Raw genomic sequence first — 26,979 nt, forward strand, 5'->3', positions numbered from 1 at the left:
GTAAGATTTCAGCTTATTTCTAAACCGTCTGCATTTTTTCGTCGTAGTAGTAATTCTTGAAGTTGAAATCAAAGCAACTTGCCAGGTTGGATCAGAGGGTTGAATGGATGTTTTATTAGAGGATGTAATCCAGCACAGGTACAGACTTATGTGGAATGGTCTTAGTGCAGGTGGTGAGCAGCAGTCCCCCGACGTGCTCCTTGGCTGTCGACCCCTCCTCTCACCAAGCCAAAGGTTTGGGGCGAGTATTATAGGAAAGAAAGCGTGAATAACAAAATCACAGATGCAATGTCTCCCTTGATAAGGTATACGGCCCTGGCTATGTCTCAGACGACCGGGTTGGTTCGTCTTTGTTGAGACATAACAAATGGGGGAATGTTGGAAATAAAACCTTGTATCAGTAGGAGAGGCACTGGCCTGTTCCTAGACGAAGAAATGTGAACACAGAGATACACTATGCATTATGTGCATTATGGGTATTAGGTGGTGCATTATGGGTATTAGTGGGTGATTCGTGACGTGGAGTTAGGTGGTGTATTACACATTGTTTAAAAATAAAAAGTTGAAAGCGTCAATGTAAACTTTTATACGTTATCAATAACCCCAATTAAAAGAAAACTTCAATCATCATTCATCTTCTTGATCATAAGGCGGTAGCTGAACTTCATTAAAAGGCAATGACTGACAGGTCACATGGGCGGGATCATCTCCTCGATTAGTGATCCTCGGAGAGGTTTGTCTCCTGATCCACCGAGAGTCAGAGCGCCCTCCAAACGACTCGTCTGGTCTGGGGTCAGAGCCGGACTCTCAAAGTGGATCCGTAACCATGGGCGGCCTGGAGACAGATAGATACACTTGTTAACTGTCTTTAACACATGTTAACCTCAACATCGCCTGACAGGTAAGGGTAGGAAGTGACCTCACCTTTATTTACACTTTCACCCAATGACACCAGTAGCTCCGCCCCGACACTGTGATTGATAGGTTCTCCAGCATTCGTTCGCCCCGCCCCAAGCTGATGGAGGACCTCGGCCAAGACAAGCCCATCGATCTCCATGACAACCCCTAGGTAGAAAGAGGGGTTCACTCAATCAGAGAGAGAGAGAGAGAGAGAGAGAGAGAGAGAGAGAGAGAGAGAGAGAGAGAGAGAGAGAGAGAGAGAGAGAGAGAGAGAGAGAGAGTACCCTGGGTGTGTGTGCGTAGCTCTGTCTGGTGGTCTGCTCTCCTCAGGATGCTGTGGTAGTCTGCTTGGGCGGAGCATAGCGATTGAGCATTCTCATTGGACACGCCCTGAGCTACCATCATGGCCTGGAACTTAGCCAGAGCTGCTCCACCAGTCACACTCTCAGTGATCAATCTACCGCCCTCCGATAGGCTGCTCACTTTGCCTGTCATCACCAGCAACACGCCCCCTTCAAATAAAAAGAACACAGTCCAATGACTCCTGAGACATACAAAGGTCAAGGGTTACAGGGAATGGGTTCTAGGGTACAGGGTATTAGATAATAGGGTATTATAACTGGGAGGGTGTAGAGTATTATATTATAGGGTAGAGGGTAGTATCAGAGGGTATTGGTCTAGGGTATATTATGGGGTGGATCCAGGGTATGACATCATCTGGGTAGGGGGGTTGTATCAGGGGTATCATGGGGTATTGTGGGGCATTATGGGGTATGGTGTGCTGCTACCCAGGGTGCTGACCAGCTCCATCAGGTCACTGGGTCCTTTTCCCTTCAGGGTCTCCAGTGATTCGATGACCTCCACACTGTTGCCGATGCATCGACCAATAGGATTGCTCATGTGGGTAAACACCGCCCTCGTCTTCATTCCCAGGTTGTTACCGGCGGTCACCTAAAGGACGACACTCGGTTTATCCCAGACCAAAGTAATCACACTGTTTATCTCTGAAGGGAGCATTAATATCATAGTAACTTTAGAGTCACAACATCCCTGATGCTAACCAGGGACTCTCCTAGCGCCTTAGCGCTAGCTAGGTCTTTGCAGATAGCTGATCTCCCAAACTTGACGTCCAGGACCAAGGAGTTCAGAGACTCTGCTGCCTTCTTAGAGATGATCGACCCTGGAGAAACAAGATGGCCACACATCGTTGTTTGTGTAGTTCGATATAATCATGAAGCTGGGTTCATGTAGCTCTATACTAGCATGAGGCGGTCTGTGTAGTGCTGTATTATGGCGCGTTTCCACTGCAGGGTGCGGTACGGTTCGGTTCGCAAAGGTGCGGTACGGATTGCGTTTCCACCGCCAAAAGTGGGCGTGACCCGGACTGAGCCGTACCCGTTTTGCCCTCGTCTTCAGTACTCCTCCGTTGGGGTACTGAGACGCCTGAAAGGGTGCCGGAAAATTCGAGCTAAACACCGCCTCCGTTGATTGGTCGACAGACTCGTCACTTCCGGGCGACGTGGGGATAAAAACAAACAAACAATAGCCTCGAGGTATTATTCTTTACAATGATCATGTCGTGTAAAACGCTTGCTTGGGCGAACAAGGAGGTGGAGACGTTGTTTACGATGTTTACGTAGGTGCCGCGCGATCGACATCCGGCCTACAATAACGGGTACTGTCGGCGGTGGAAACGCGACCTCGGAACTGAGCTGGGCTATACCGCCCCCTCCCTACCGGACTGAGGCGAACCGAACCGTATCGCACCCTGCAGTGGAAACGCTGCATTAGCATGAGAATAGGTCTGGTTGAGTGGTACTAGTCGTAGCACTAGTTCTATTTAGCACTGGTACCGGTGATGAGGGGCAGGCTTTCCACAGTGCTGGTGGCGTCCCTCAGGGCATAGAGGATGCGGTCCGCTGGGACCAGAGAGACAGTCTGACCCACGATCACACAGCCCACCTCCGCCAGAATGGACCGCAGCTAGAGAGAGAGAGAGAGAGAGAGAGAGAGAGAATGAGAGTGAGAGTGAGAGTGAGAGAGAGAGAGAGAGAAAGAGGCAGGCAGGCAGGCAGGCAGGCAGGCAGGCAGGCAGGCAGGCAGAGACATAAACCGGTTAGAATCAACTGATTTGGAGTCCCCACAGTGCAGAGTGTGAACTGTAGTGAGGGGGTCATACACTTACCTGATAGAGGGCTGACTTCGTTGAGATAGTTGATTTAGTTGATTAAGTTGAGTTAGTTGATCAAGTTGCGATAGTTGAGATAGTTGAAATAGTTGGGTTAGTTGAGTGAGTTGAGTGAGTTGAGTTAGTCACCTTTGGGAACGGCTGGCTGACATTAAACCCTGGGATTGATTCCAGTTTATCCAGAGTTCCTCCAGTATGAGAGAGGCCCCGCCCACTGATCATTGGAACCTATCACACACACACACACACACACACACACACACACACACACACACACACACACACACACATACACACACACACACACACACACACACACACACACACACACAATAAAAGGTGTTGTAGCATTTTGACTTTAAAGGTCCCCCGGAGCCTCGCTGCCGAGGGACCACCGCCTCGGCAGCGGACAGCCTGTTATGTGTGTTATGCGCCATAACACCAACAGCAGAACAGTTATCCAATTAACAAAGAAGTGTAGAACACTTGCGTTACAGTGTGTGTAATCGCACACATACACATACACACACACACGTGGCGCTCGCACGGTCGTAGCTCATTGGCGGGCCAAATTGTCAAGGCTGGCAAGGCAGAGAAAGGGGAGGTGGCATCTCCCCTTACGACGACATACGGGGAAAATTCCAGACGGCGTGTCTGTTAGGTGTGGAGTGATTAGCCGTTACAAGCTGTTTTTGATATCTGTAGGCTGGCAGACTGATCTATCCAGCCCCCATCTTGGTGGACACGACCACCTCTGATGTCAGAAGGGGCAGATTCCAAAACGGTTTGTAACGGCTAATCACATCACACCTGGTGGCATATCATGGGACCTTTAATATATGCTGTTCTTTGCATGTTCAATTTAGCATGTTGACTTTAGCCTGTTGCCGTTAGCATGTTTACTTTAGCATCTTCAGGGACGGTGATGACAGCAGGTTGACATCTTTTTTTTCCTTTGATGCGTTTCAGGACTATCTCTACTATCTCTGCGGATTCATTGCGAAAACGCATCTAGCTGTAGAAACCCTCTAATACATATTTACTAATATCCTTTTATCTTATCCACACTGGGACCTGGTTTCAAAAAAGCGTCTTTTCGGCCACCGAAAACAACGGATCCGTCTGCACGGTCGGCCCAAACGCACAAGACGTATGGGTTTTCACCAAAAAATCATTCCCGTGTGGACGGGGCCTTAATGCTAAACTCACCTTCAAGCCACAGGCCGCTAGTGCTGGCGCTAGCACCAGGCTCACTTTATCGCCCACGCCGCCAGTGGAGTGTTTGTCCACCACAAGCCCCGCCCACTCCTCGGGCCACGACAGCACTTCCCCCGACAGCTTCATCGCTTTGGTCAGGGCCATCGTCTCCGTGGCAACCATGCCCTTCGTGAAGATGGCCATCAGCATCGCCCCTGGACACGGAAACACACCTTATGGCACCTAACATTAGGTACCACTTAACCCTTTAGCACCTTACATTAGGTACCACCCAGTGGTGTAGTCTATTTTATTGTAGTGGGTATACTGTGATGATTCCCTCCCAGCCTCGTGCAAACCCATCCCACCGGTACATGTAGCCTACGTGTGTGGCGCTTATGGGGTGTCGCACCACACTCACCAACGCAGGGGTCTACAACCCGCTGATTTAAGAGTTTAAGGGCCCTATCTTGCATCTGGCGCAAGTGACTTAGTCACTGGCGCATGTGTCGTTGCTAGTTTACAACTGGCGCAGAGCGTTTTTTTCCCACCACCGCCACTCGCCGGTAAATTAGGGATTGATCATGCGCCCCAAGGGGCGGTTCGGCGGAAGGAGGAGGCGTGTTCTGGCGCAAACGGTATTTTGCCGTTTCTGAATACCATTGCGCTACTGACCAGGAAATACCTGGTTTAAAGTCAGTGGCGCGTTGTTCAGATGCTATTTTAAGGGCGCATGCATACATGCGCATGCGATGCATACGGATTGCTTGTGCACCTCGCGCATACACTTTGCTTCTCCCATCTACCTAGCCGCACATTCTTGGTAAATTATTTGGGAAAGAACAGCTGATGCAGCGGTAATAAATTGTACTTTTAAATCAATGCATCTGCAAACACCGTACAGCAAACACATATTTTCTTGACAGAGACATCGTGTAGGCCTACATGCCCATAACTTTTAGGATTGATGAGTATTTGATCGTGAAAAACATTGTTTTACCGCCAGTGAGTGTTAAAAAGAATGAATGAATGCGGGCGCGCGTGTGTGCTTTGTTTAAACACACGCAAACTAAACACGTAACGCATAATACAATCAATGGCAATGTCTATTACTGCCGGGACACATGCATATTAGGATAGCATACAATACTGATAAGAAACAATTTTTATAATGTATTGCGTATATCATTAAATAGAACCACAGTTACCGCATATCATATGTTATACGTTTTCTTTGCCGAAATTTATTTGAGGGCTCAGTATTTCTGAAGTTGTGGAAGAAAACCCCTTATTCCATGTGTGAATTTGGCAATAAACTGAGCCATTTGCAGTTTGAAATTCATGTGCATCTGTCTCATCGGAGACTGCAGACGCGCTGTCAAAATATCAACTCGTCCGATTCAAATGCGCTCATGGCTCTTAAAGGGGATGGGAGCTGGCACTCTCATTGGTTTGTTGGACGTTACGCCCAAACCACACCTACGGGTAACTAGGCTGCTTCAGACCAACCCTTTTGACACTTGCGCCGCGACGCAAGTGTCATTTATCCGCCTGTAAAATAGCGATAGCGCCGTAGAACCGCCCACAAAGCTACTTGCGCTTCCCACTTGCGTTTCAGACCGTTAAAATAGGGCCCTATGAGTTTAAGAGTTATAACGATTATCAACAATCAAGAAAAAGTTGAATAGGTTTTAATAACAGTATGAACAAATAGAACACAAAAATGACAAGTTGTCCTTTGTCTATCTCATCTCATTTTCTTCCGCTTATCCGGGGTCGGGTCGCGGGGGGAGCAGCTCAAGCAGGGGGCCCCAGACTTCCCTTTCCCGGGCCACATTGACCAACTCTGACGGGGGGATCCCGAGGCGTTCCCAGGCCAGTGTTGAGATATTATCTCTCCACCTAGTCCTGGGTCTTCCCCGAGGTCTCCTCCCCACTGGACGTGCCTGAAACACCTCCCAAGGAAGGCGCCCTGCAGTGGGCATCCTTACCAGATGCCCGAACCACCTCAGCTGACTCCTTTCTAAGTAAAGGAGCAGCAGCTCTAATCCGAGTTCCTCACGGATGGCTGAGCTTCTCACCCTATCCCTAAGGGAGACGCCAACCACCCTTCTGAGAAAACTCATCTCGGCCGCTTGTACCCGCGATCTCGTCCTTTCGGTCATCACCCAGCCCTCATGACCATAGGTGAGGATAGGAACGAAGATCGACCGGTAGATCGTTTGTCTATCTATAGTAGCAATAGCACATGCTAAACAAGGATAAAATCTACTCAAAATAATTGAATGAACTGTTTACAACCATGGCTAACCAGTGCATGAGCAGGAGATGAAAGGAGACTAATGTTTCACTCTTTCAATTGCTCTAATTTTAGCTCTTACTGTTGTTATCTAACATACCATACAGTAATTGAATTGTGTAAAAGTGTGAAATTACTGCACCGTAAAAATGACCATGAATTAGCTATAGGCCTATACTCTCATTTGCATAGTGACTAACTTTATGAATTTCAATTGTGCATACCCACTGCATGTTGGCTGACATTTACCTAACTCTTTTCCCCTCCACTCTAACCAAGGATGCCTGTTTTTAAATTCCCTAGCCTGACACCCAGTCCGAAAGGCTGGCCAGGGGTTCTCATCTAAAAGTAACAAGGAGATATACAGTGGGACTAAAACATTAGCTGTGTTCGAAATCGTTCCCTATCATGGATGTAGTGCACTAAATAGGGTGCACGCCATTTTGTAGGGTGTTCGAATTCTCAGTGGTCCACCATATAGGGCACTATATAGTGAACTTAAAATAGGGTACATAGATGTACCCTACATGTTACTCCCGTATACCACAATGCAATGCGGTCGTGTTTTCCCGGAGGAGAAGAAGAAGCTGAATAACCGCGAAAACGAATACATTTAATGATGGAGTCTCCGGCTTTCGTTTAGAAATGTCAACAATTTATTTGGGATTTAACATAGAATATTTAACATTCAAAATGAATTAAACAAGGAAATGTAACATTCAACATCAATACAACCTCCAGCTTTCGTCGAGAGTGACCGGTTTGTTTACATGATGTTGGCGCATCTGTCTGCGTCACACAAATACCCGGCGCATTTACTGACGCACATGACGTTTAGAAATCTTAAGCGTAGTGTCCGAATTCTCGTTTGTTCGTTCCCTAAATAGTGCACTATATCATGGACACTATATAGGGAATAGTGAGTGAGTGGATAGGGAACGATTTCGAACACAGCTATTGTCTTCTGTTGACTACTTGTTATGTGGTTTACACATTAATAAGGGAGGACTGGTCGCACGCACGCACGCACGCAGCGCGAGAAGGAGGGGCTCGGCCCGCCAACTAACATGCAGAGATGCAGGGGCAGCTGCGCGCTTCGTAACAGAGACAGGGCAGAGCGCGAGCGCGCAGGGTGAATTTTATGAATGGTGAATGTAGGAGATAACTTCCGCTGCTAAAAGTATTTTATTGCAGTTATACCCAACCGGTATTTGCGAAAAATAAACACAGAAGTGAAAGATCTGTCACAAGACGATTGATACGTATCCGTGCACATTTTTAAGTGGGTATACGCAAATCCTGGTGCGTTCCTAGTGGGTATACGGCGTATACCTGCGTATCACGTAGACTACACCACTGGTACCACCTTATCTTAGGTACCACCTTACCATATGTACCACCTTAACCCAAACAACACTCAACCCTCATAGCACCTTGCCTTAGCTACCACTTAACCCTTATATAATACACTACCTTACCTTAGGTACCATTTAACCCTTATATATCTCCTTACATTAGGCACCACCTTACCTTATATGTACCACTTAGCCTGAAACACCACTCATTCCTATATTCCACCTAGCGCTTGTGGAGCACTTCATGGTGTGTGTGTGTGTGTGTGTGTGTGTGAGAGTGTGTGTGTGTGTGTGAGAGTGTGTGTGAGTGCGTCCGTGCATGTGTGTGTTGACCTGTTTGAGCTTCCTGTATGTTGTTCTCAACTACAGCCTGGAGGAAGAACTGGATGTCTTCATCACTGAGGGCATTGCCGTCCCTCTTCTTCTTGATCAGATCTGGAATGGACAGCATGGTGGCCTGCATACCCACATACATTAGACCTCCATCTCTAAAGTAGTGACACTTTTTTAAACCATCTCTATAGTAGTGATAGTGTGTTAAACCATCTCTATTTTAGTGAAAGTGTTAAACCATCTCTATAGTTGTGATAGTGTGTTAAACCATCTCTATAGTAGTGAAAGTGTTAAACCATCTCTATAGTAGTGATAGTGTGTTAAACCATCTCTATTTTAGTGAAAGTGTTAAACCATCTCTATAGTTGTGATAGTGTGTTAGACCATCTCTATAGTAGTGATACAGTATATGTACCAGTCTGCAAGCCCAAAAACAAACACACACACACACACACACACACACACACATACACACACACACACGCGCACACACACACACACACACACACACACACACACACACACACACACACACACACACACACACACACACACACACACACACACACACACACACACACACACCCCTACCTGATTGTTGCCGGGGAATGATTCTGTGGTCTCGGTCCGTATCGTAAAATTCAAACTGTAGACGTCAGTGACAATGGGAGAGCAGAACGCAGGGAACTGACCAATGGGAGAGCAGCTGACGTGGAGGTGAGAGCTGCGAGGAGCTAGAGCGAAGCGCCGCAGGACGGGATGAGGAGAAAAAGAGAAGGGGTCAAGTCCACTAGAGCTGCACAACAACATGCAGACAAGCCTCAGTTCTCCCTTCAGTTCCTTTCATCTCTCACATGAAAGATGAGGAACTGTAGCTATAGAACTGGTTCATGGTACGGTATGTGAAGCCATAGAACTGGTTCATGGTACGGTGTGTGCAGCCATAGAAGTGTTTCAGGGTATGGTCTGTGCAGCCATAGAACTGGTTTATGGTACGGTGTGTGCAGCCATAGAACTGGTTTATGCCTGTGGGTCAGGGACTGGGGGTTCAACGGTCGGACTGGTCAGTCATTAACGCGGCCGTATGCATTCATAAGCCAGAGGTCCACATGAAACAGACAGACAGACAGACAGACAGACAGACAGGTGAACCTGGGGGAGTTTATAGTAAATTAGAGTTTATTAAAAGGTTACATCTGCCCAGGACTGCGTTTAGTTGCCGTGACAACCGCCTTCCATAGCAGGTGTGTGCTTTTAGAAAAAGAAAAACAGGACTCACATCAGCCACCCAAAATAACTACGAGCACATCTTCATCATCGCTATCAATTTAATACCATGTGGTCTTCATCAACAACTTTAATACCATGTTGTCATTATCTATAACTGTAATACCATATAGTCTTCATCTATAACTTTGATACCATGTTGTCTTCATCAACAACTTTAATACCATGTTGTCTTCATAAACAATTTTAATACCATGTTGTCTTCATCAACAACTTTAATACCATGTTGTCTTCATCTATAACTTTATTACCATGTTGTCTTCATCTTTATCTTTAATTCCATGACTTCATCATCGCTATAACTTTAATACCATGTTGTCTTCACCATCGCTCTAACTTTAAAATCATACTTTGAAAGAGTTTAATCAGATGTCACACATCTGCAACCACTTGGACGGTGTCGCTATGGCAACGGTAGGCCCCGTTGCCACGACAACGTGATGGCCATCCTCTCTTTCTGCGGAGAGTTACAAACTGTAGAGCCGACTTAAGTTGATATACCCAATTACAGGATAGGAATATAAAAACTATAGGCTTCAGACTGTCATATAATCTATAGAAAACGTCCTCCGGAGTCTTAGAAAGAGTAACCAATACTCTGGGTCTAAATGTATTGCAGCTAGGAAAGCGTTTCAATGGAAGTTAACTAATGATGAGAAGGGCAGCAGAGAATAGTAAACCCATGAAGTAAACCCGGTCAGTTCTGATACACCGATAGGTAAAGGGGTATAAACCCAGGCCTATGGGGGCATGGGGTGGTGGTGCACGTTTCCGGGATGACCGTGGTGTGGTTACCAGGGCGATCGCGGTGTGGTTACCAGGGCAATCGCGGTGTGCGGGGGTGATCGAGGGTGAAGAGGTTATACTGGAGAGTAGATAACGGTTAACTAGTTAGAGAGGAACGATAAAAGAGGATGATCATTTCTGTACAGATGGCTTTAAAAGGAGATAGCACCGCCCACAGAAACTACACCCGGCTATGGAGCGTCTCAAAACAAACACCACTACAGTCATTAGTACTCAACACCAAACCATCCGCTAAACAACCTCTGAATTATAGAACCAAGGGATTACAAAGTCTACGCCAACATTATTCCAAGCTTGTAAGTGAAGATTGTGAATGATTAATAACTCCATAGAAACACAAAAGTCTAGTAAGAAAGCTGCTATGAAACCAATAGAATGGTTTAGCACACTGTTAGCCTGCTAGCCAACTTAGCATGTCAGCGAAGTCAGTAAGTTAGCTAACATACTGAGTTAACTGGACTAAATTGGCTAACACACTGAATAAGTAAACTCAGTAAGACAGCGAATTTGCCAACTAAGATAAATCGGCAAGATATCTCAATCGGTAAGTTAGCAAACTTACTTCTTTGTCTGTGAAAAAGAGAACAGCATCAGATCCTCAGAAAGGTGATAATCTAAAATGAAAACAAATAGAGGCAACACTGCCATTCATTTTCCTTCAAACATACTTGATTTAAGAGCTAGCTAGCACTAGATGGCTAGCCAGCGCTAAAGAGCTAGCTAGTGCTAAAGAACCAGGGATGAATCCCAGAGCAGGGAGTACAAATGCCGAGAGATCAAATTGCTTTGACTGCCTGAGATGTTTCAGTGACCAAAAGAGCATCTGACCAGAATATCAAGACTAAGATCTTCCCAGGGTCTGAGGAAGAGAGGTCAGGGGTCAAGCGGAGGCGTCCAGGAGCTGGCGCAGGGCGCGCTCGATGTTGATGCGGTGGCCCAGGCGCGTGACGCCCAGCTCGGCGTAGTCCTCCTTGGTGAGGGCCGGGAGGTGCGAGCCCTCGATCTCGTGCTCCTGGAAGCGCTGGCGGTGCTCGGCCAGCCCCACGCTCTCCAGCCAGTCGCCCACGTCGTACTTGCTCCACAGACCCAGGGGCCGCTGCCGCCAGGGCCGCAGGGCCAGCAGGGGCCCGCCCAGCACGGGGGAGGGGCAGGGCGAGGCGTGGGGCGAGGGGGAGGGGGAGCGGGAGCGCGCCCGGGCGCTGGCGCTGCGCATCACGAAGCGCACCTCCTTGGGCTCGGAGGGCAGGCTGAGGCTGGACGACTTGAGGATGGTGAGCCCGCGGCCGGAGCTCAGCTCGGGCCGGTCGGGGGAGGGGGAGGAGCCCAGGCCCATCAGCCTCTCGGAGCAGGGGGAGGGGGACGGGGAGGGGCTCCGGCGGGTGACGGGGTAGCGGCTCCCGGGGCGGACGGTGTAGCTGGTGCCCCTCTGAGAGATGGTGTGGAGCTCGCCGAGGCTGGAGAACAACCTGCAACACACCGCCGCGCGTCACTATTCACTGTTATCTTCATCATCAATATTACTGATATGAATATTATTATATGCATAAATGATTCATCGCATTATTCAGAATGTTAGTAATAGCATGGTTAATGGAATGATGAATAGGATTATTTATAGCATTATCAACAGCATTATTTATTGTTTTATTAATAGTACTATTAACAGCAATATTAATAGCATTATTAGTAGCTTTTTTGAAATAATGTTAAATAGTGTTGGGATTGGGGTTATAGGTTATCAGGTTAATACCGAACCTGGTTATTAATTGTAAGTATTATTACATTATTATAACGTATTGTTAATATTATTATGATTCATAATGAATCAGCTTTAACAACAAATGTTTACCCAGGGTATAAAACCTACGATTTACTGTCTTCAAAGTCTGCTACACATCTGGAAGAAAAAGAACAAACATCTGGAACACTAGAACCATCTGGAAGCCTAGAACCATCAAGAACCATCTGGAACGCTAGAACCAAACCATCCTGTGACTGACCAATCTCTAACCTAGTACCTAGACCCACCATTTCTAACCTAACAACTTACCACCTCCAACCTAACGCCTAAACTGACCCCCTCTAACCTAGCACCTAAACCTAAACCTTTTCAACCAAACTAACGCTAGTGCATGATGGGTAATGACCTAGTCGACCGTTTCCATGACAACGCACCTTGCCCCGCCCACTGGCGACCTGCGTCCGGGGTCAAGGGGGCTAGGCTCCTCCCCCAGGGAGTGGCTGTCTTTGTTGAGCAGCTGCAGCCGATTGGCCAGGTCCAGCCCCGAGCCCGTCCTATTGGAGAGCTCCAAGGCCGTGCTCATCCTATGGGTCAGATCGACGGCCGAGCCCGCCCCCTGGCCTCCCAGGGCCACCGGCCGGCCCCCGTCCCCTGGCTCCGCCCCCCGCTCCGCCCCCCGCTCCGCCCCCCGATCCGCCCCCTCGCCGCCCCACAGCTTGGACCTCCTCTGGAAGAGGTACCGTGGCTGGCGGGCCGAGGGGCCGCCGGAGGGCGGTGAGGGGAGGAGCTCGCTGTCCGACGACTGCTTCAGCAGGGGGTCCCTGAGGGCGGCGCGGCCGCGGCCCACCGGGGAGCGGAGGCGGGGCTTGAGGCCGGGCGGGGCCGGGGGCGAGGAGGGGGAGGGGGGGGCGGGAGGGGAGGCCAGCGTGATGGAGGGAGGGAGGGAGGAGCTGGGGGAGAAGGACCCGTCCTCCCCCGCCGCCTCCCCCCCCCCGCCCCCCTCGCCCGCTCGCCGGGGCAGCAGAGCGAGGGAGGGGGGCGGGGGGGAGGGCAGGGAGGCGAAGGCGGGGGGGGGAGACACCAGGCCGATCCTCCTCAGCTCCTCCCGCGTCTCCTCATCGCTGGAGGAGAGGAGCGCCGGGGGGAGGGTCACCGTGAAGGCCCCGCCCTCCTCCTCCGAGCTGCCCACCGTCAGGCTCCTCCTCCTCTCCGCCTCCCCCCCCCCCGGCCCCTCGGCGGCCGGCGGGGGGGCGGGTCTCCAGCGCTCGGGGGAGGGGCCGGCGGGGGAGGTGAGCCCCCCCTCCGTCTCGGGCCGCTCCACTGGGCCCTCGGGGTAAAGGGGCGGGGCCTCGGGGTAGAGGGGCGGGGGCTCGGTGTAGAGGGGCGGGGCCGGCCGCTTGTGCCGCAGCTCCGGGCTGGCGAGGGGCGTGGCGGCGGGGGTGCGCTTGGCGCGGGCGTCGGGGGAGCCCAGGGGGGAGGAGCCCAGGGGGGAGGGGCTGCAGGACGCCTTGCTGCGCGGCTCGGGGGAGGGGCTTCGGGCCGTCAGCGCTCGCTCTCTCGCCGCCAGTGCCAGGGCGAGCGGGGACGAGGGATCTGGAAGACAAGAGGTCATGGGGTCACGGAGAGGACAGGAGGGAGGGTCAGGGGTCACAGTGGTCAGGGAGAAGGGGGTCATGGAGAGGTAAGGGGGGAGGGGAGTCGCGGAGAGGGGGGGGGGGGGGGGGGTCAAGGGTCACGGAGAGGCGGAGGACTGACCTAGAGGCTTGCCGGTGAGCGGGTGGAGGAAGGTGTGGGGGGTGGGGGAGGGGGAGAGCACAGGGGCGGGGGGGGGCAGCTCCCCCAGGTCGTCCATGGAGTGGCTGAGGGTCAGGAGGGGCGGGGCGTGGTCCGACCCCGCCCCCTCCACCGACAGGAAGAGGGAGGAGCGGCGGCCCTGGACCCGGGCGCGCTCAGACAGGACCTGCTGCTGGTAGAGCTCCGCCCTGCTGGGGAAGGGCACGCCCCCTTCCTGCGGGTACAGCTCCGCCCTACTGGGGATGGCCCCGCCCCGTTCCTGCTCCTTCTGTCCCAGACCTGCAGAGGAGACGAGGAGACTAGGAGAAGAGACGAGGAGACTAGGAGAGGAGAGGAGAGGAGAGGAGAGGAGAGGAGAGGAGAGGAGAGGAGAGGAGAGGAGAGGAGAGGAGGAGACAAGGAGAGGAGAGGAGAGGAGGAGACAAGGAGAGGAGAGAGGAGAGGAGAGGAGACGTCACCTTGCTCCTCCACCGGCGTCTGCTTCAGAAGCGGCGATTTCCTCCTCTGGGGTTTACTGGGTGGAGCCTGCTGGCCGACATTACCATACGGGTTTTCTATTTGACGGCCCCGCCGACGCGACAGAGGGGATTGGCCGACCGCAATGATGGCGGGGTGAACCGAGAGTGAGTCGCTGTGTGTAACTGTGAGTGCAGGTGTGTGTATAGGTGTGTGTATAGGTGTGTGTGCAGGTGTGTGTGCAGGTGTGTGCGCAGGTGTGTGCACAGGTGTGTGCGTAGGTGTGTGTGCAGGTGTGTGTGCAGGTGTGTGTACAGGTGTGTGTGTGTCGCGGTGTGCAAGTGGGTGTGCAGGTGTGTGTGTGTCGCGGTGTGCAGGCGTGTGTGTGTCGCGGTGTGCAGAGGTGTGTGTAGGTGTGTGTGCAGGTGTGTGTGTGTCACGGCGAGCAGGTGTGTGTGTGTCTAAGGAGTCTTGCAGGATGATCATGGAGCGGGCTTTTCTTTGGCGCTCTGCGTGAGCGTGGCTTCTCAACGGCGAATCAGAGAGCTCCTGCAGCCGTGGCTCCGCCCCCGGCTTGAAGCTGGAGCGATTGACCCCCTCCCCCCGGATGGGGGGGGGCGGGGGGAGGAAGGAGGGGGGCGGGCCGGAGTCCATTAGGTAGAGGGAGGGGGAGGAGGGGGAGGAGGGGGGCGGGGGCGGGGCTATCTGGGGCGGGGGCGGGATGAAGCCGTCCGTCAGGGAGGAGCTCCGAGGAAACCGGTGCTCTCCAATCAGAGCGGAGATACGATCGTCCTCGGGAGTCCCTGGGAACCAATCACACGTCAGCACACCCCCCTGAGCATACCGATGGTGTGTGTGTGTTTATCTAGTGTGTGGCTGTGTCTCAATTCAGGGGACGCATCCTTCGAAGGACCCGGTCTATGAAGGTGTGGCCTTCGTAGACCCTGAAGGCCGAACCGAAGGACGAACGAGCGTTTTAAATGAGATGGTCTGGCTTACGGACCATTTCCAGGTTGCGTAACAAGCCGTTAACACCCATTACCTTACAACGACAAGGTGAAGGGTGTCACCTAGCAACCCTGACAGCTGCGGCTCAAACCGGACGGCGGAAGGGAGATATGGAGCCGTTATATAATAATTACATAATCGATAACGTTAATTAGTTTAACATTATATGGCTAGTGCTAATGTCATTGAACTTTGACAGTAAAGTTACAGATTTAAAATAGTCAATTTTTTTATTTAATATAAAAAGAGGGTTTTACATAGTTTTGGCGTTAAATATGTAATTTGCTGCAGCTGCCGCTTCCGCTCTCTCTGCCGCTTTTTCTGAAAAAATTCAACGTGCAATGCATCATGGGATACCGTGGGCCGTGTAGGATTCAGCAGGTGGATCCTTCAAATCCAGGAAAAAAGGGGCTGCATTTGTCGGCCGCATTTGAAGGAGCCTTAGAAATGCGACAGCCTTGACGAGCCGCTCAAATTCAATTGAGACGCAGCCTGTGTGTGTTTATATAGTTTCTGTTTATATAGTGTGTTTAGATAGTGTATAGAGTGTATGTGTATGTGTGTGTTTGTGTGTGTGTGTGTGTGTGTGTGTGTGTGTGTGTGTGTGTGTGTGTGTGTGTGTGTGTGTGTGTGTGTGTGTGCGTACCGAAGGACTTTGTCCTGCTCATCCCTCTGGGGACGGCCATGGTGGTCTTCTCCACCGGCTGGGGGGGGGGCAGCCCCTGACGCTCAAACAGAGACTACGTTCACACAAACACAGAAAACACACACACACACACACACACACACACACACACACACACACACACACACACACACACACACACACAGAACACGGTAGTAGCATTCAGTACCACTACGGCAATACTATAATTCACATATATAACTGCATTAGTACTGTAGTAGTACTATAGTACTACTAGAGGTAGCCTGCGGTACTGCGGCGGTCCTCACGTTGATCTCGGCCTGTGTGATGCGCCGGCTGCTCGGTCGCTGTCGGACCGTCGCTGAGCGCACTTCCTCCGTCGGCCGCGGCCTCATTACCACTTCCTGTGACGTTCCCGCCAGCATCTCATCCAGTTTCTCTAGAAACACAGTGAGCCAATCAGACGGCAGCGTCCACTCCACCAATCGGGCCACTCACAGCATTGGTAGTGTACAGGGCCGGCGCTCGGCATAGGCGACCTAGGCGATCGCCTAGGGCGGCAAATGTGTTGGGGGCGCCCTCTGGTGGCGCCCTTAATTAATTAACAAATGGAACGGAGAAGAGAGGGGGAGCGGGATTAATTGTTGGGGCGCACTGAAACCCTCACCGTAGTACGCAGGACAATGTGATAAGGTGCACCTGCGCCGGCCCTGGTAGCGTATTGACATAGTCTAGCCTAGGATCCTAGACGCTAGACGATTCAGATTGTAATGATATTCATGACATCACAGATGACATCACTGACGTCACAACATGACGAGTCTGACCGCACAACAGCATCCCGTCATCACAATGACATCACAGTGACATCACAGTGACATCACATCAACACAAAACCTATGGAATCTGACGTCACCAACACACGAGCGCCACAACATGCCTGCGCCACAGTTACATCACATTGATGACATCACGGTGATGTCACTGTGACATCACGAGCACACTACGACCTCAACACTGTCGAGAACGCGACTCACCGAAGCGCCGCCTTCTGGCTGAGGCTTATCGATGCAGAGAAACACAGGTTAGCATGATGCTACATGAGATAGTAGCGTTAGAAACACACAGGGTAGCATGATGCTACATGAGATAGTAGTGTTAGAAACACACAGGTTTGCATAATGCTATATGAGATAGTAGTGTTAGAGACACACAGGTTAGCATAATGCTATATGAGATAGTAGTGTTAAAAACACACAGGTTAGCATTATGCTACATGAGATAGTAGTGTTAGAAACACACAGGATAGCATTATGCTACATGAATTAGTAGTGTTAGAAACACACAAGTTAGCATTATGCTACATGAGATAATAGTGTTAGAAACACACAGGCTAGCATAATGCTATATGAGATAGTAGTGTTAGAAACATACAGGATAGCATTATAGAAAAACCCAGGTTAGCATTATGCTATATGAGATAGAAGTGTTAGAATCACACAGGTTAGCATTATGCTCCATGAATTAGTAGTGTTAGAATCACACAGGTTAGCATTATGCTACATGAGATAGTAGTGTTAGAAACACACAGGTTAGCATAATGCTACATGAGATAGTAGTGTTAGAGACACACAGGTTAGCATAATGCTATATGAGATAGTAGTGTTAGAAGCACACAGGATAGCATTATGCTACATGAATTAGTAGTGTTAGAAACACACAGGTTAGCATTATGCTACATGAGATAGTAGTGTTAGAAACACACAGGTTAGCAAAATGCTATATGAGATAGTAGTGTTAGAAAAAAACAGGTTAGTATGATGCTACATGCGATAGTAGTGTTAGAAACATACTGGTTAAAATAATGCTACATGAGATAGTAGTGTTAGAGACACACAGGTTGGCACGATGCTACATGAGATAGTAATGTTAGAGACACACAGGTTAGCATGATGCTACATGAGATAATAGTGTTAGAAACATGCAGGATAGCATGACGCTACATGAGCTAGTAGTGCTAGAGATACACAGGTTGGCATGATGCTACATGAGTTAGTAGTGCTAGAGATACACAGGTTGGCATGATGCTACATGAGCTAGTAGTGTTAGAGACACACAGGTTGGCATGATGCTATATGACATGAGATAGTAATGTTAGAAGCACACAGGTGGGCTTGATGCTAAATGAGCTTATAATGATTAGAATGATGCTAGGGGTGCTAGAAGCAGACAGGTTAGCGTGATGCTACATGGGCTAGAAGGGATAACAGGTTAGCATGATGCTACATGGGCTATAGTAGTATGAATATTATTGGTGGTATTCATAGTAGTATTAATGTGTAGTACCTATTTCCTCCAGGTCAGCTGTCATGGATTAGTAGTATTGACAGTATTAGTAGTATTGGTGGTATTAGTAATAATGGTTAAATAAGAAGTATTAGTAATACTGGTAGTATTGTATTATGATGTGTAGTACCTATCTCCTCCAGGTCAGCGGTCATTGACTTGGAGCGCAGAGTTAAAGATGTACTGGGAGCCCTCTTCGGAGGGGGCGGAGCTACAAACAACCAATCACAGAGCAGAGTTAAAGATGTACTGGGAGCCCTCTTCGGAGGGGGCGGAGCTACAAACAACCAATCACAGAGCAGAGTTAAAGATGTACAGGGAGCCCTCTTCGGAGGGGGCGGAGCTACAAACAACCAATCACAGAGCAGAGTTAAAGATGTACTGGGAGCCCTCTTCGGAGGGGGCGGAGCTACAAACAACCAATCACAGAGCAGAGTTAAAGATGTACTGGGAGCCCTCTTCGGAGGGGGCGGAGCTACAAACAACCAATCACAGAGCGGAGTTAAAGATGTACAGGGAGCCCTCTTTGGAGGGGGCGGAGCTACAAACAACCAATCACAGAGCAGAGTTAAAGATGTATTGGGAGCCCTCTTCGGAGGGGGCGGAGATACAAACAACCAATGCAGAGCAGAGTTAACGACGAACAGGGAGCCCTCTTCGGAGGGGGCGGAGCTACAAACAACCAATCACAGAGCAAAGTCAACTATGTACTGGGAGCCCTCTTCGGAGGGGGAGGAGCTACAATCGCACAAACCATTCATAAAGCAGAGAGAGGAGATAACAAGTTTGTTCGACAAGCAGGTGGCAGACAGACAGACAGACACAGTCAGTCCGAGAGACAAATAGCCTGACAGGCAAACAGACAGACAGACAGACAGCAGACAGACCTTTCTTGCGGAGGTTGGAGTCGGCCTTGCGGGACACTGAGACGACCTTCATCAGCAGCCCGCTGCCGCCCTGCCTGATGAGAGACACCACCTGTCTGTGGCCCACCTTCACCACCTCCGCCCCGTTCACCTGGGGGAGAGACAGGGAGACAGGAGACGGGAGACAGAAGACGGGAGACAGGAGAAAGGGAGACAGAGAGACAGGGAGACAGAGAGAAAGGGAGACAGGGAGGCAGAAGACAGGGAGACACACGGACACAGTACACAGGTAGACACATGGAGACAGTTAGACAGGTAGACAGGTATAAAGGTAGACAGGTAGTCAGACAGGGTAAGAGACAGTTAAACAGTTGGGTAGAGACACACCGGTAGAGAAACAGACCGGCAGACCAGTGGAGAGACAGACAGGTAGAAAGACCGACAGGCAGACAGCAAGACATGTAGACAGGTTAACGGCAGAGATTAATATTACATGAGATGATTAATATTCATACCTCAATCAGAAAGTCCCCGGTCCTAAGTCCCGCCCTCCAGGCCACGCCCCCCTGGTCCACAGACTCCAGGTACTGAAGAGCTGGGAACGCTGGGGTGGGGGCGAACTCCTCGATGGGCGTCTCAGCTAGAGAGAGAGAGAGAGAGAGAGAGGGGGAGGGAGAGAGAGAGAGAGAGAGAGGGGGGGAGGGAGAGGGGGAGAGAGAGAGAGAGAGAGAGAGAGAGAGAGAGAGAGAGAGAGAGAGAGAGAGAGAGAGAGAGAGAGGGGGGGGAGGGAGAGGGGGAGAGAGAGAGAGAGAGAGGGGGAGGGAGGGAGGGATGGAGAGAGAGAGAGAATGAGAGAGAGAGAGAGACTTCGACGACGTTAATCATCAGTGGTCCTCACGCTCTAACCGGCAGAATGAGGGTTAGTGAGTTCTAGTTACCTTTTGCTCCACGGAGGACGAAGCCGAATCCTTCACTCTCTCTCTTCTGGAGGAGAGCAGCCTTCTCTTCTATCACATAGTCACTAACACACACACACACACACACACACACACACACACACACACACACACACACACACACACACACACACACACACACACAACTTCTGTTTGAGTATGCAGGTGTGGTGTGCAGTGCCGCCAGCTGACCGGTACGAGGTGTAGTTCAACATATGTATGGTGCAGTACTGCCAGCTGACCTGTAGGTGGTGTAGTTTGACATATGTATTGTGCAGTACCGCCAGCTGACCTTTAGGAAGTGTAGTTTGACATGAGTAGGTGTAGGGTGCACTACCGCCAGCTGACCTGTAGGAGGTGTAGTTCGACATGTGTATGATGCAGGTCTGCAGCTGACCTGTATGAGGTGTAGTTGTCGTAGGAGCCCACAGTATAGTGTCTGAACAGCCTCTTCGTGCGGTCTTCTCTGCTCTCTGGAGATAAAATACACCAAATAAAAAAAAACCTTGATACACATTGCTCACATTCTGTTTAAATATTGACGTATATTTATAGATACGTAATGGATTTTTTTATATAATATGATAATAAAGTGTATGATGTTGAGTATATTTCAGATAGTGTTACCTAGTCTGGGGTCATATTGCCTCATCTGAACTTCTTCTACGCAGTCAGCAGGGAACCAGCCGGTCCGACCCTTAACACTGCCCTCCCAGAACCCCCCCTCCCCGATGGACAGCACTGGGGGGACAAACAACAACAACATGGTCAACTCCACGTGAATCAACCAACCTCTGTGTGCCTGACCTTTGACCCCCGGTGTGCCTGACCTTTGACCCTCTCCCCCCGGTGCAGGTGGATCTCCCCCGGGCCCTGGGGTGTGTGCGACCGCGTGGCGATGAAGGTGCGCCCGGGGACGGCGCTGTAGAGCCTCCTCTTCATCACCTGGGTGGCCGGGGGCGGGGAGGGCGGGGGCGTGGTCTCGACTGGGACCACGGCCCCTCCCCCAGGACTACAGACAGACAGGTAGGGAGACAGACAGGTAGACACAGACAGGTAGGCAGACAGGTAGGCAGACAGGTAGACACAGACAGGTAGATAGACAGATGGATTAGTATGTGTCAGATATTTGCAGTGCAGGTTGTTTGTGTGTTTGTGTGTTCATGTATGAGTGTCTGTGTGTATGTGTGTGTGTGTGTGTGTGTGTGTGTGTGTGTGTGTGTGTGTGTGTGTGTGTGTGTGTGTGTGTGTGTGTGTGTGTGTGTGTGTGTGTGTGTAAGTGGGTAGGTGTTTGTGTGGGTGGGTGTACCTGAGTCTGCGTGAGTGGCGTCTCAGGGAGTGTGTGTGTGTGTCGTGGTGTGTGTCCAGGCTATGCAGGGAGGGGCCTGGTGAGGAGGCGGGACTTTCCAGAGCGTTGTCACTGGCTGAGCGAATCAGAGAGCGAGGAGAAGACAGGCCACTCCCCCCTGCAGCCCTGACTCCTCCCACTCTACGACGCCTTGTGTAAGAAGGACTCTCTGTGAAGGGAACTACACACACACACAAACACACACACGCACACAAACACACACACACACACACACACACACACACACACACACACACACACACACACACACACACACACACACACACACACACGCGCGCACACAGACACACACTACAAGTTTTTGTATTGTTGTTTGAAAACGAGCCACAAACAAACAAGCAAAGAAACTGAACTGACCCACGTCTGATGTTTTATGAATCTTGATGATTTCTGCTAAATCAAAGTTTCCAGCGATGATCGCCACCTGCACCACACACACACACACGCACATGCACACGCACACACAAACACACAGACACACAGGTTGTTTTAGTTCTTGTCCTCACTAAGGTACTTCTTTATCCGTAGGTCTATGGAGGGTATTCGGGTAGTTGTGGTCCTTCACCTGAAAGGCAGTCTGGTTGTTGTAGTTCTTAATGTCCTTATGAGCGCCTCTGAACAGCAGCACTCTGGCACAGCTGTCCTGAGGAGAGCCATGACACACACACCGGTCAGAGGAGCCCCTTGCCCGCCATCCAGACAAAGAGGAGACGCTAACGTGGCCTGGCCCGGCCTGCACCGGTTTTTACTGGTCTGTACTGGCCTGTACTGTATCTAGCAACACGCGGTGCTCTGAGCATGGTTCTTCATCTCCGGTGACACATCATTCTATGATTTAGTATAATGAATTTGACACATATTGGTACCTTTAGTAAAACACTAGCTAATAAACCCTGGTTAACAAAACACTAGTTAATCAACCCTGGTTAATAAAACACTAGTTAAAGCCCCATGGTTCTATGTGAGTTACCTGGTTGTATAGCGCACACAGGTGCAACGCTGTGTTCCCTGATGCATTCTGGGAACTCATATCAGCGCCGTAGAACAGCAGGTGTTCCAGATGCTGCACGTTACCGTGACGACAGGCCTGCAACGTAACCACAAGGTTCAGAGCATCGATCATGTCATGGTTTTAATATTATTATTATTAGGATTCATACTGTGAGCTCTACCTGGTGGATTTCCTGCCATCCGTTTTCATCGGTCATGCCTGTAGAACAATCACAATTGACATCATTGTGTTCACGATAGAACCAGTATAGGATAAACCATGAATACACAATGTTCTACACACACACAAACTCATAAACACTGAGTACACAAACATTCAACACACATACACACACGCACACACTCGTAAACCATAAATACACAACTTTCTACAGACCCACATACATACACACTCATAAACCATGAATACACAACGTCCTACACACACACACACACACACACACACACACACACACACACACACACACACACACACACACACACACACACACACACACACACACACACTCTTAAACCATGAGTACACAACGTCCTACAAACACAGACACACACACACACACACACACACACACACACACACACACACACACACACACACACACACACACACACACACACACACACACACACACACACACACACACACACACACACACTAATAAACCATGAACACACAATGCTCTACCCAAACACACTGCAGTGGAACCCATAAACCTGCACTGTATTCCCACTGCACTGTATTCAGACTCCAATAACATAAATACATTGTTTTAACGCCCTAGTAGGAGCGGATAAAACATCAGTACGTTCTAGACACACTCTGGTTGGAACTCATGAACCATGAGTGTGTCCTACACACTGACTGGAGCTGCTAAACCATGAGTGTGTCCTACACACTGACTGGAGCTGCTATACCATGAATGCGTCCTACACGCTGACTGGAGCTGCTAAACCATGAATGTGAAGTGTCCTCTGACCTATGGTGGCGTGGTCCTGCAGTAACAGCTCACAGCAGAAGGGGGCGCCCCCCACCATGGCCGAGTGGTACAGGGGGGTCAGGCCGCGGCTGTCCTTGTAGTCGGGGGAGGCTCCAAGGTCCAGCAGGGTCTACAGTGACACGTTAGCCATTATCCTCATCTTAGCATCATCCATATTATCAATATTAGTGTTCATCTTATGCAAAGCAAGGATTCCGTAGCACTGCTACCATAGTACTAAACTACTGCCACCACAGTATACATCACAGTACTGTGAGGGTGGTACTGTGGTACTACAGTAGCTGTACTGTAGTACCAGACGTACAGTGAGTGCGGTGCTGTTCTTGCAGAGCACTGCGCGGTGCAGGGCGGTGATGCCGTCTCGCGTCCTGAAGTCCAGGTGAGCCCCGCCGCTCCGCAGCACCTTGATGAGGTCACAGCTGTCCTCCAGCTGCACGGCCTGGGTGAAAGGGCACTCTGGAGGACAGGGACACTGCCGTTAGTACAGGGACACTGCAGTTAGTACAGGGACACTGCAGTTAGTATAGAGACACTGCAGTTAGTATAGAGACACTGCAGTTAGTATAGAGACACTGCAGTTAGTACAGAGACACTGCAGTTAGTATAGAGACACTGCAGTTAGTATAGAGACACTGCAGTTAGTACAGAGACACTGCAGTTAGTATAGAGACACTGCAGTTAGTATAGAGACACTGCAGTTAGTATAGAGACACTGCAGTTAGTATAGAGACATTGCAGTTAGTACAGAGACACTGCAGTTAGTATAGAGACACTGCAGTTAGTATAGAGACACTGCAGTTAGTATAGAGACACTGCAGTTAGTATAGAGACACTGCAGTTAGTATAGAGACACTGCAGTTAGTATAGAGACACTGCAGTTAGTATAGAGACACTGCAGTTAGTATAGAGACACTGCAGTTAGTATAGAGACACTGCAGTTAGTACAGGGATACTGCAGTTAGTACAGAGTGACTGCAGTTAGTACAGAGTGAGTGCAGTTAGTATAGAGACACTGCAGTTAGTACAGAGTGAGTGCAGTTAGTACAGAGTGAGTGCAGTTAGTACAGAGTGAGTGCAGTTAGTACAGAGACACTGCAGTATATGGCTATAGCAAACACAGTTATATTGCACTTTATATCTGTATAGTAAACACAGTTATACTGCAGTATATTACTCTATAGTACACACAGTGATACTCCAGTTTATAACTCTATAAGACGCACAGTTACACTGCAGCTGTAGCTCAGATACTGCAGTATAACTCTGAATTACACACAAAGTAATACAGACGATAAGGAGGTGGCTGGTATGCAAGGCCGCCTTAATGCACAGGCTTGCCTGGGCTGAAGCCCCAGGGCCTACGCCGTTCGGGGGGCCTATCATGAGCTGCACTTTTTCTTATACTGGCCCATGATAGGTGCCCCGATCGGCGAAGGCCCAAGACACTGTGATTTTTTTGGGGGGCTTACAAAGATCAGAGGCCTATCATGAGCCAAGAAAAAGGAGGGCCACTAGTGGTAGCTGGGCCAAGTGGCCCCTTGACACCACAGCCACAGTCGTCTCACCCCCCCCCCCCCCCCGTCGACAACGGCAAAATGTCGGAAAATGTTTTACATATCCTCATTGTAAGATCCCCTCTCAGGGGGCCTACGAAACCTCTCAGCCCCAGGGCCCAATGGCAGGTAAAGGCAGGCCTGCTGGTATGTGTTAATATAGTATATGGTGTTGGGTTAGTCACTGACCTCCTGGTTGAGTTACTGGCCTCCTGGTTGAGTCACTGACCTCCTGGTTGAGTTAGTAACTGACCTCTTGGTTGGTTAGTTACTTACCTCCCAGTTGAGTTACCGACATCCTGGTTGGCTGAGTTACGGACCTCCTGGTTGAGTTAGTTACTGACCTCCTGGTTGAGTTAGTTACTGACCTCCTAGTTGTGTTACTGACCACCTAGTTGAGTTACTGACCTCCTGGTTGAGTTAGTTACTGACCTACTGGTTGAGTTAGTTACTGACCTCCTTGTTGAGTTACTGACAACCTGGTTGAGTTAGTAACTGACCTCCTGGTCGGTTAGTTACTTAGCTCCTAGTTGAGTTACCGACATCCTGGTTAGTTGAGTTACTGACCTCCTGGTTGAGTTAGTTACTGACCTCCTGGTTGAGTTAGTTACTGACCTCCTAGTTGAGTTACTGACCACCTAGTTGAGTTACTGACCTCCTGGTTGAGTTAGTTACTGACCTACTGGTTGAGTTAGATACTGTCCTCCTTGTTGAGTTACTGACAACCTGGTTGAGTTAGTTACTGATCTCCTGGTTAAGTTACTGACCTCCTGGTTGAGTTAGTTACTGACCTCCTGGTTGAGTTAGTTACTGACCTCCTGGTTGAGTTCCGGACCTCCTGGTTAAGTTACTGACCTCCTGGTTGAGTTAGTTCCTGACCTCCTGGTTGAGTTAGTTCCTGACCTCCTGGTTGAGTTAGTTACTGACCTCCTGGTTGAGTTCCTGACCTTCTGGTTAAGTTACTGACCTCCTGGTTGAGTTAGTTACTGACCTCCTGGTTGAGTTACTGACCTCCTGGTTAAGTTACTGACCTCCTGGTTGAGTTAGTTACTGACCTCCTGGTTGAGTTACTGACCTCCTGGTTGGTTAGTTTTCTGACCTCCTGGTTAAGTTACTGACCTCCTGGTTGATTTAATTACTGACCTCCAGGTTCAGTTAGTTACTGACCTCCTGGTTGAGTTACTGACCTCCACTGTCGGCGTCATGGAAGTTGGGGTCCAGTCCTCTGTCCAGCCATCTGGAGACCTTCTCAACGTTCTTCTGCTGGACATGTTCCATGAACCGCTTGAGGTTTGCCTGGAGCACAGCAGGACGTAGCATGGCTACCTGTTAGCGCATTTACCTTGATACATAGCATGGCTAATTGATGGCTTGTTTGCCTTGTTACATAGCATGGCTAAATATTAGCATGTGTACCTTCGTATGCAGTGTGGCTAACTGTTAGCATGGCAACCTCAGAATGTAGCTTGCTAACGGTTAGCCTTTTTCCTTATTATATAGCTTCGCTAACTACAAGTGTAGTTATCTTGGTATTTAGCTTGGCTAACTCTTAGCGTAATTACCTTGGTATGTAACATAGCTTAATGTTAGCATAATTACCTTGGTATGCAGCTTGGCGAGTTGTTTGTCGTCCACGTAGCTCTGGGTATAAACTCTCCTCTTGTAACGGAACTGAACACAGGTGGTGGGAAGGAGGTCAGCGACATCAGATCAGTACTAGCAGAACTTTGAGTAGAATAACCAGCAGGAGAGAACAAGAAACACCAAATGTAGCCTAAAGAAGGCCCAACTAAAGCTACGCCTTTGGCAATAGGAAAGGTATGGGGGGAGTGGTAGTCTGTACGTTTTACTAGTATTAGTATTAATGGT

General features: G+C 49.7%; 2 protein-coding genes across 15 annotated transcripts in view; both read right to left on the reverse strand.

The window, feature by feature from the left end:
- Positions 1 to 91: 91 nt before the first annotated feature.
- On the reverse strand, positions 92 to 9,097 carry LOC132455015 (thymidine phosphorylase-like). The gene is made up of 10 exons (XM_060048707.1): positions 8,864 to 9,097; positions 8,273 to 8,396; positions 4,298 to 4,500; positions 3,218 to 3,316; positions 2,754 to 2,883; positions 1,962 to 2,080; positions 1,689 to 1,851; positions 1,185 to 1,412; positions 925 to 1,065; positions 92 to 835 (listed from the first exon to the last, which is right to left on the reverse strand). The coding sequence occupies exons 1-10, from the start codon at positions 9,080 to 9,082 to the stop codon at positions 690 to 692; spliced, it is 1,572 nt and encodes a 523-aa protein (XP_059904690.1). The 5' UTR covers positions 9,083 to 9,097; the 3' UTR covers positions 92 to 689.
- A 333-nt stretch (positions 9,098 to 9,430) lies between these two features.
- The window catches only part of shank3b (SH3 and multiple ankyrin repeat domains 3b), a 25,264-nt gene continuing 7,715 nt past the window's right edge, over positions 9,431 to 26,979 (reverse strand). For 7 of the 14 annotated variants that reach the window (XM_060048639.1, XM_060048640.1, XM_060048634.1 and 4 more), the window contains exons 6-30: positions 26,710 to 26,781; positions 26,298 to 26,406; positions 23,862 to 24,013; positions 23,537 to 23,666; positions 22,721 to 22,758; positions 22,519 to 22,635; positions 22,114 to 22,191; positions 21,906 to 21,972; positions 21,489 to 21,708; positions 21,010 to 21,191; positions 20,807 to 20,920; positions 20,577 to 20,652; positions 20,162 to 20,244; positions 19,739 to 19,863; positions 19,245 to 19,374; positions 18,488 to 18,568; positions 18,358 to 18,375; positions 17,049 to 17,072; positions 16,320 to 16,450; positions 16,012 to 16,105; positions 14,360 to 15,160; positions 13,863 to 14,180; positions 12,542 to 13,700; positions 12,234 to 12,263; positions 9,431 to 11,832 (exon numbers count right to left, since the gene is read on the reverse strand). In XM_060048639.1, coding sequence (XP_059904622.1) covers positions 11,247 to 11,832; positions 12,234 to 12,263; positions 12,542 to 13,700; positions 13,863 to 14,180; positions 14,360 to 15,160; positions 16,012 to 16,105; positions 16,320 to 16,450; positions 17,049 to 17,072; positions 18,358 to 18,375; positions 18,488 to 18,568; positions 19,245 to 19,374; positions 19,739 to 19,863; positions 20,162 to 20,244; positions 20,577 to 20,652; positions 20,807 to 20,920; positions 21,010 to 21,191; positions 21,489 to 21,708; positions 21,906 to 21,972; positions 22,114 to 22,191; positions 22,519 to 22,635; positions 22,721 to 22,758; positions 23,537 to 23,666; positions 23,862 to 24,013; positions 26,298 to 26,406; positions 26,710 to 26,781 — 4,935 coding nt within the window. In that variant the 3' untranslated portion in view covers positions 9,431 to 11,246. Of the gene's footprint in view, positions 11,833 to 12,215; positions 12,264 to 12,541; positions 13,701 to 13,862; positions 14,181 to 14,359; positions 15,161 to 16,011; positions 16,106 to 16,319; positions 16,451 to 17,048; positions 17,073 to 18,357; positions 18,376 to 18,487; positions 18,569 to 19,244; positions 19,375 to 19,738; positions 19,864 to 20,161; positions 20,245 to 20,576; positions 20,653 to 20,806; positions 20,921 to 21,009; positions 21,192 to 21,488; positions 21,709 to 21,905; positions 21,973 to 22,113; positions 22,192 to 22,518; positions 22,636 to 22,720; positions 22,759 to 23,536; positions 23,667 to 23,861; positions 24,014 to 26,297; positions 26,407 to 26,709; positions 26,782 to 26,979 lie in introns of all 14 variants that reach the window. The other 7 variants (XM_060048642.1, XM_060048646.1, XM_060048644.1 and 4 more) reach the window with 5 other exon arrangements.

Source organism: Gadus macrocephalus, chromosome 4 (genome assembly GCF_031168955.1).
Source record: "Gadus macrocephalus chromosome 4, ASM3116895v1".
Classification (NCBI taxonomy): domain Eukaryota; kingdom Metazoa; phylum Chordata; class Actinopteri; order Gadiformes; family Gadidae; genus Gadus; species Gadus macrocephalus.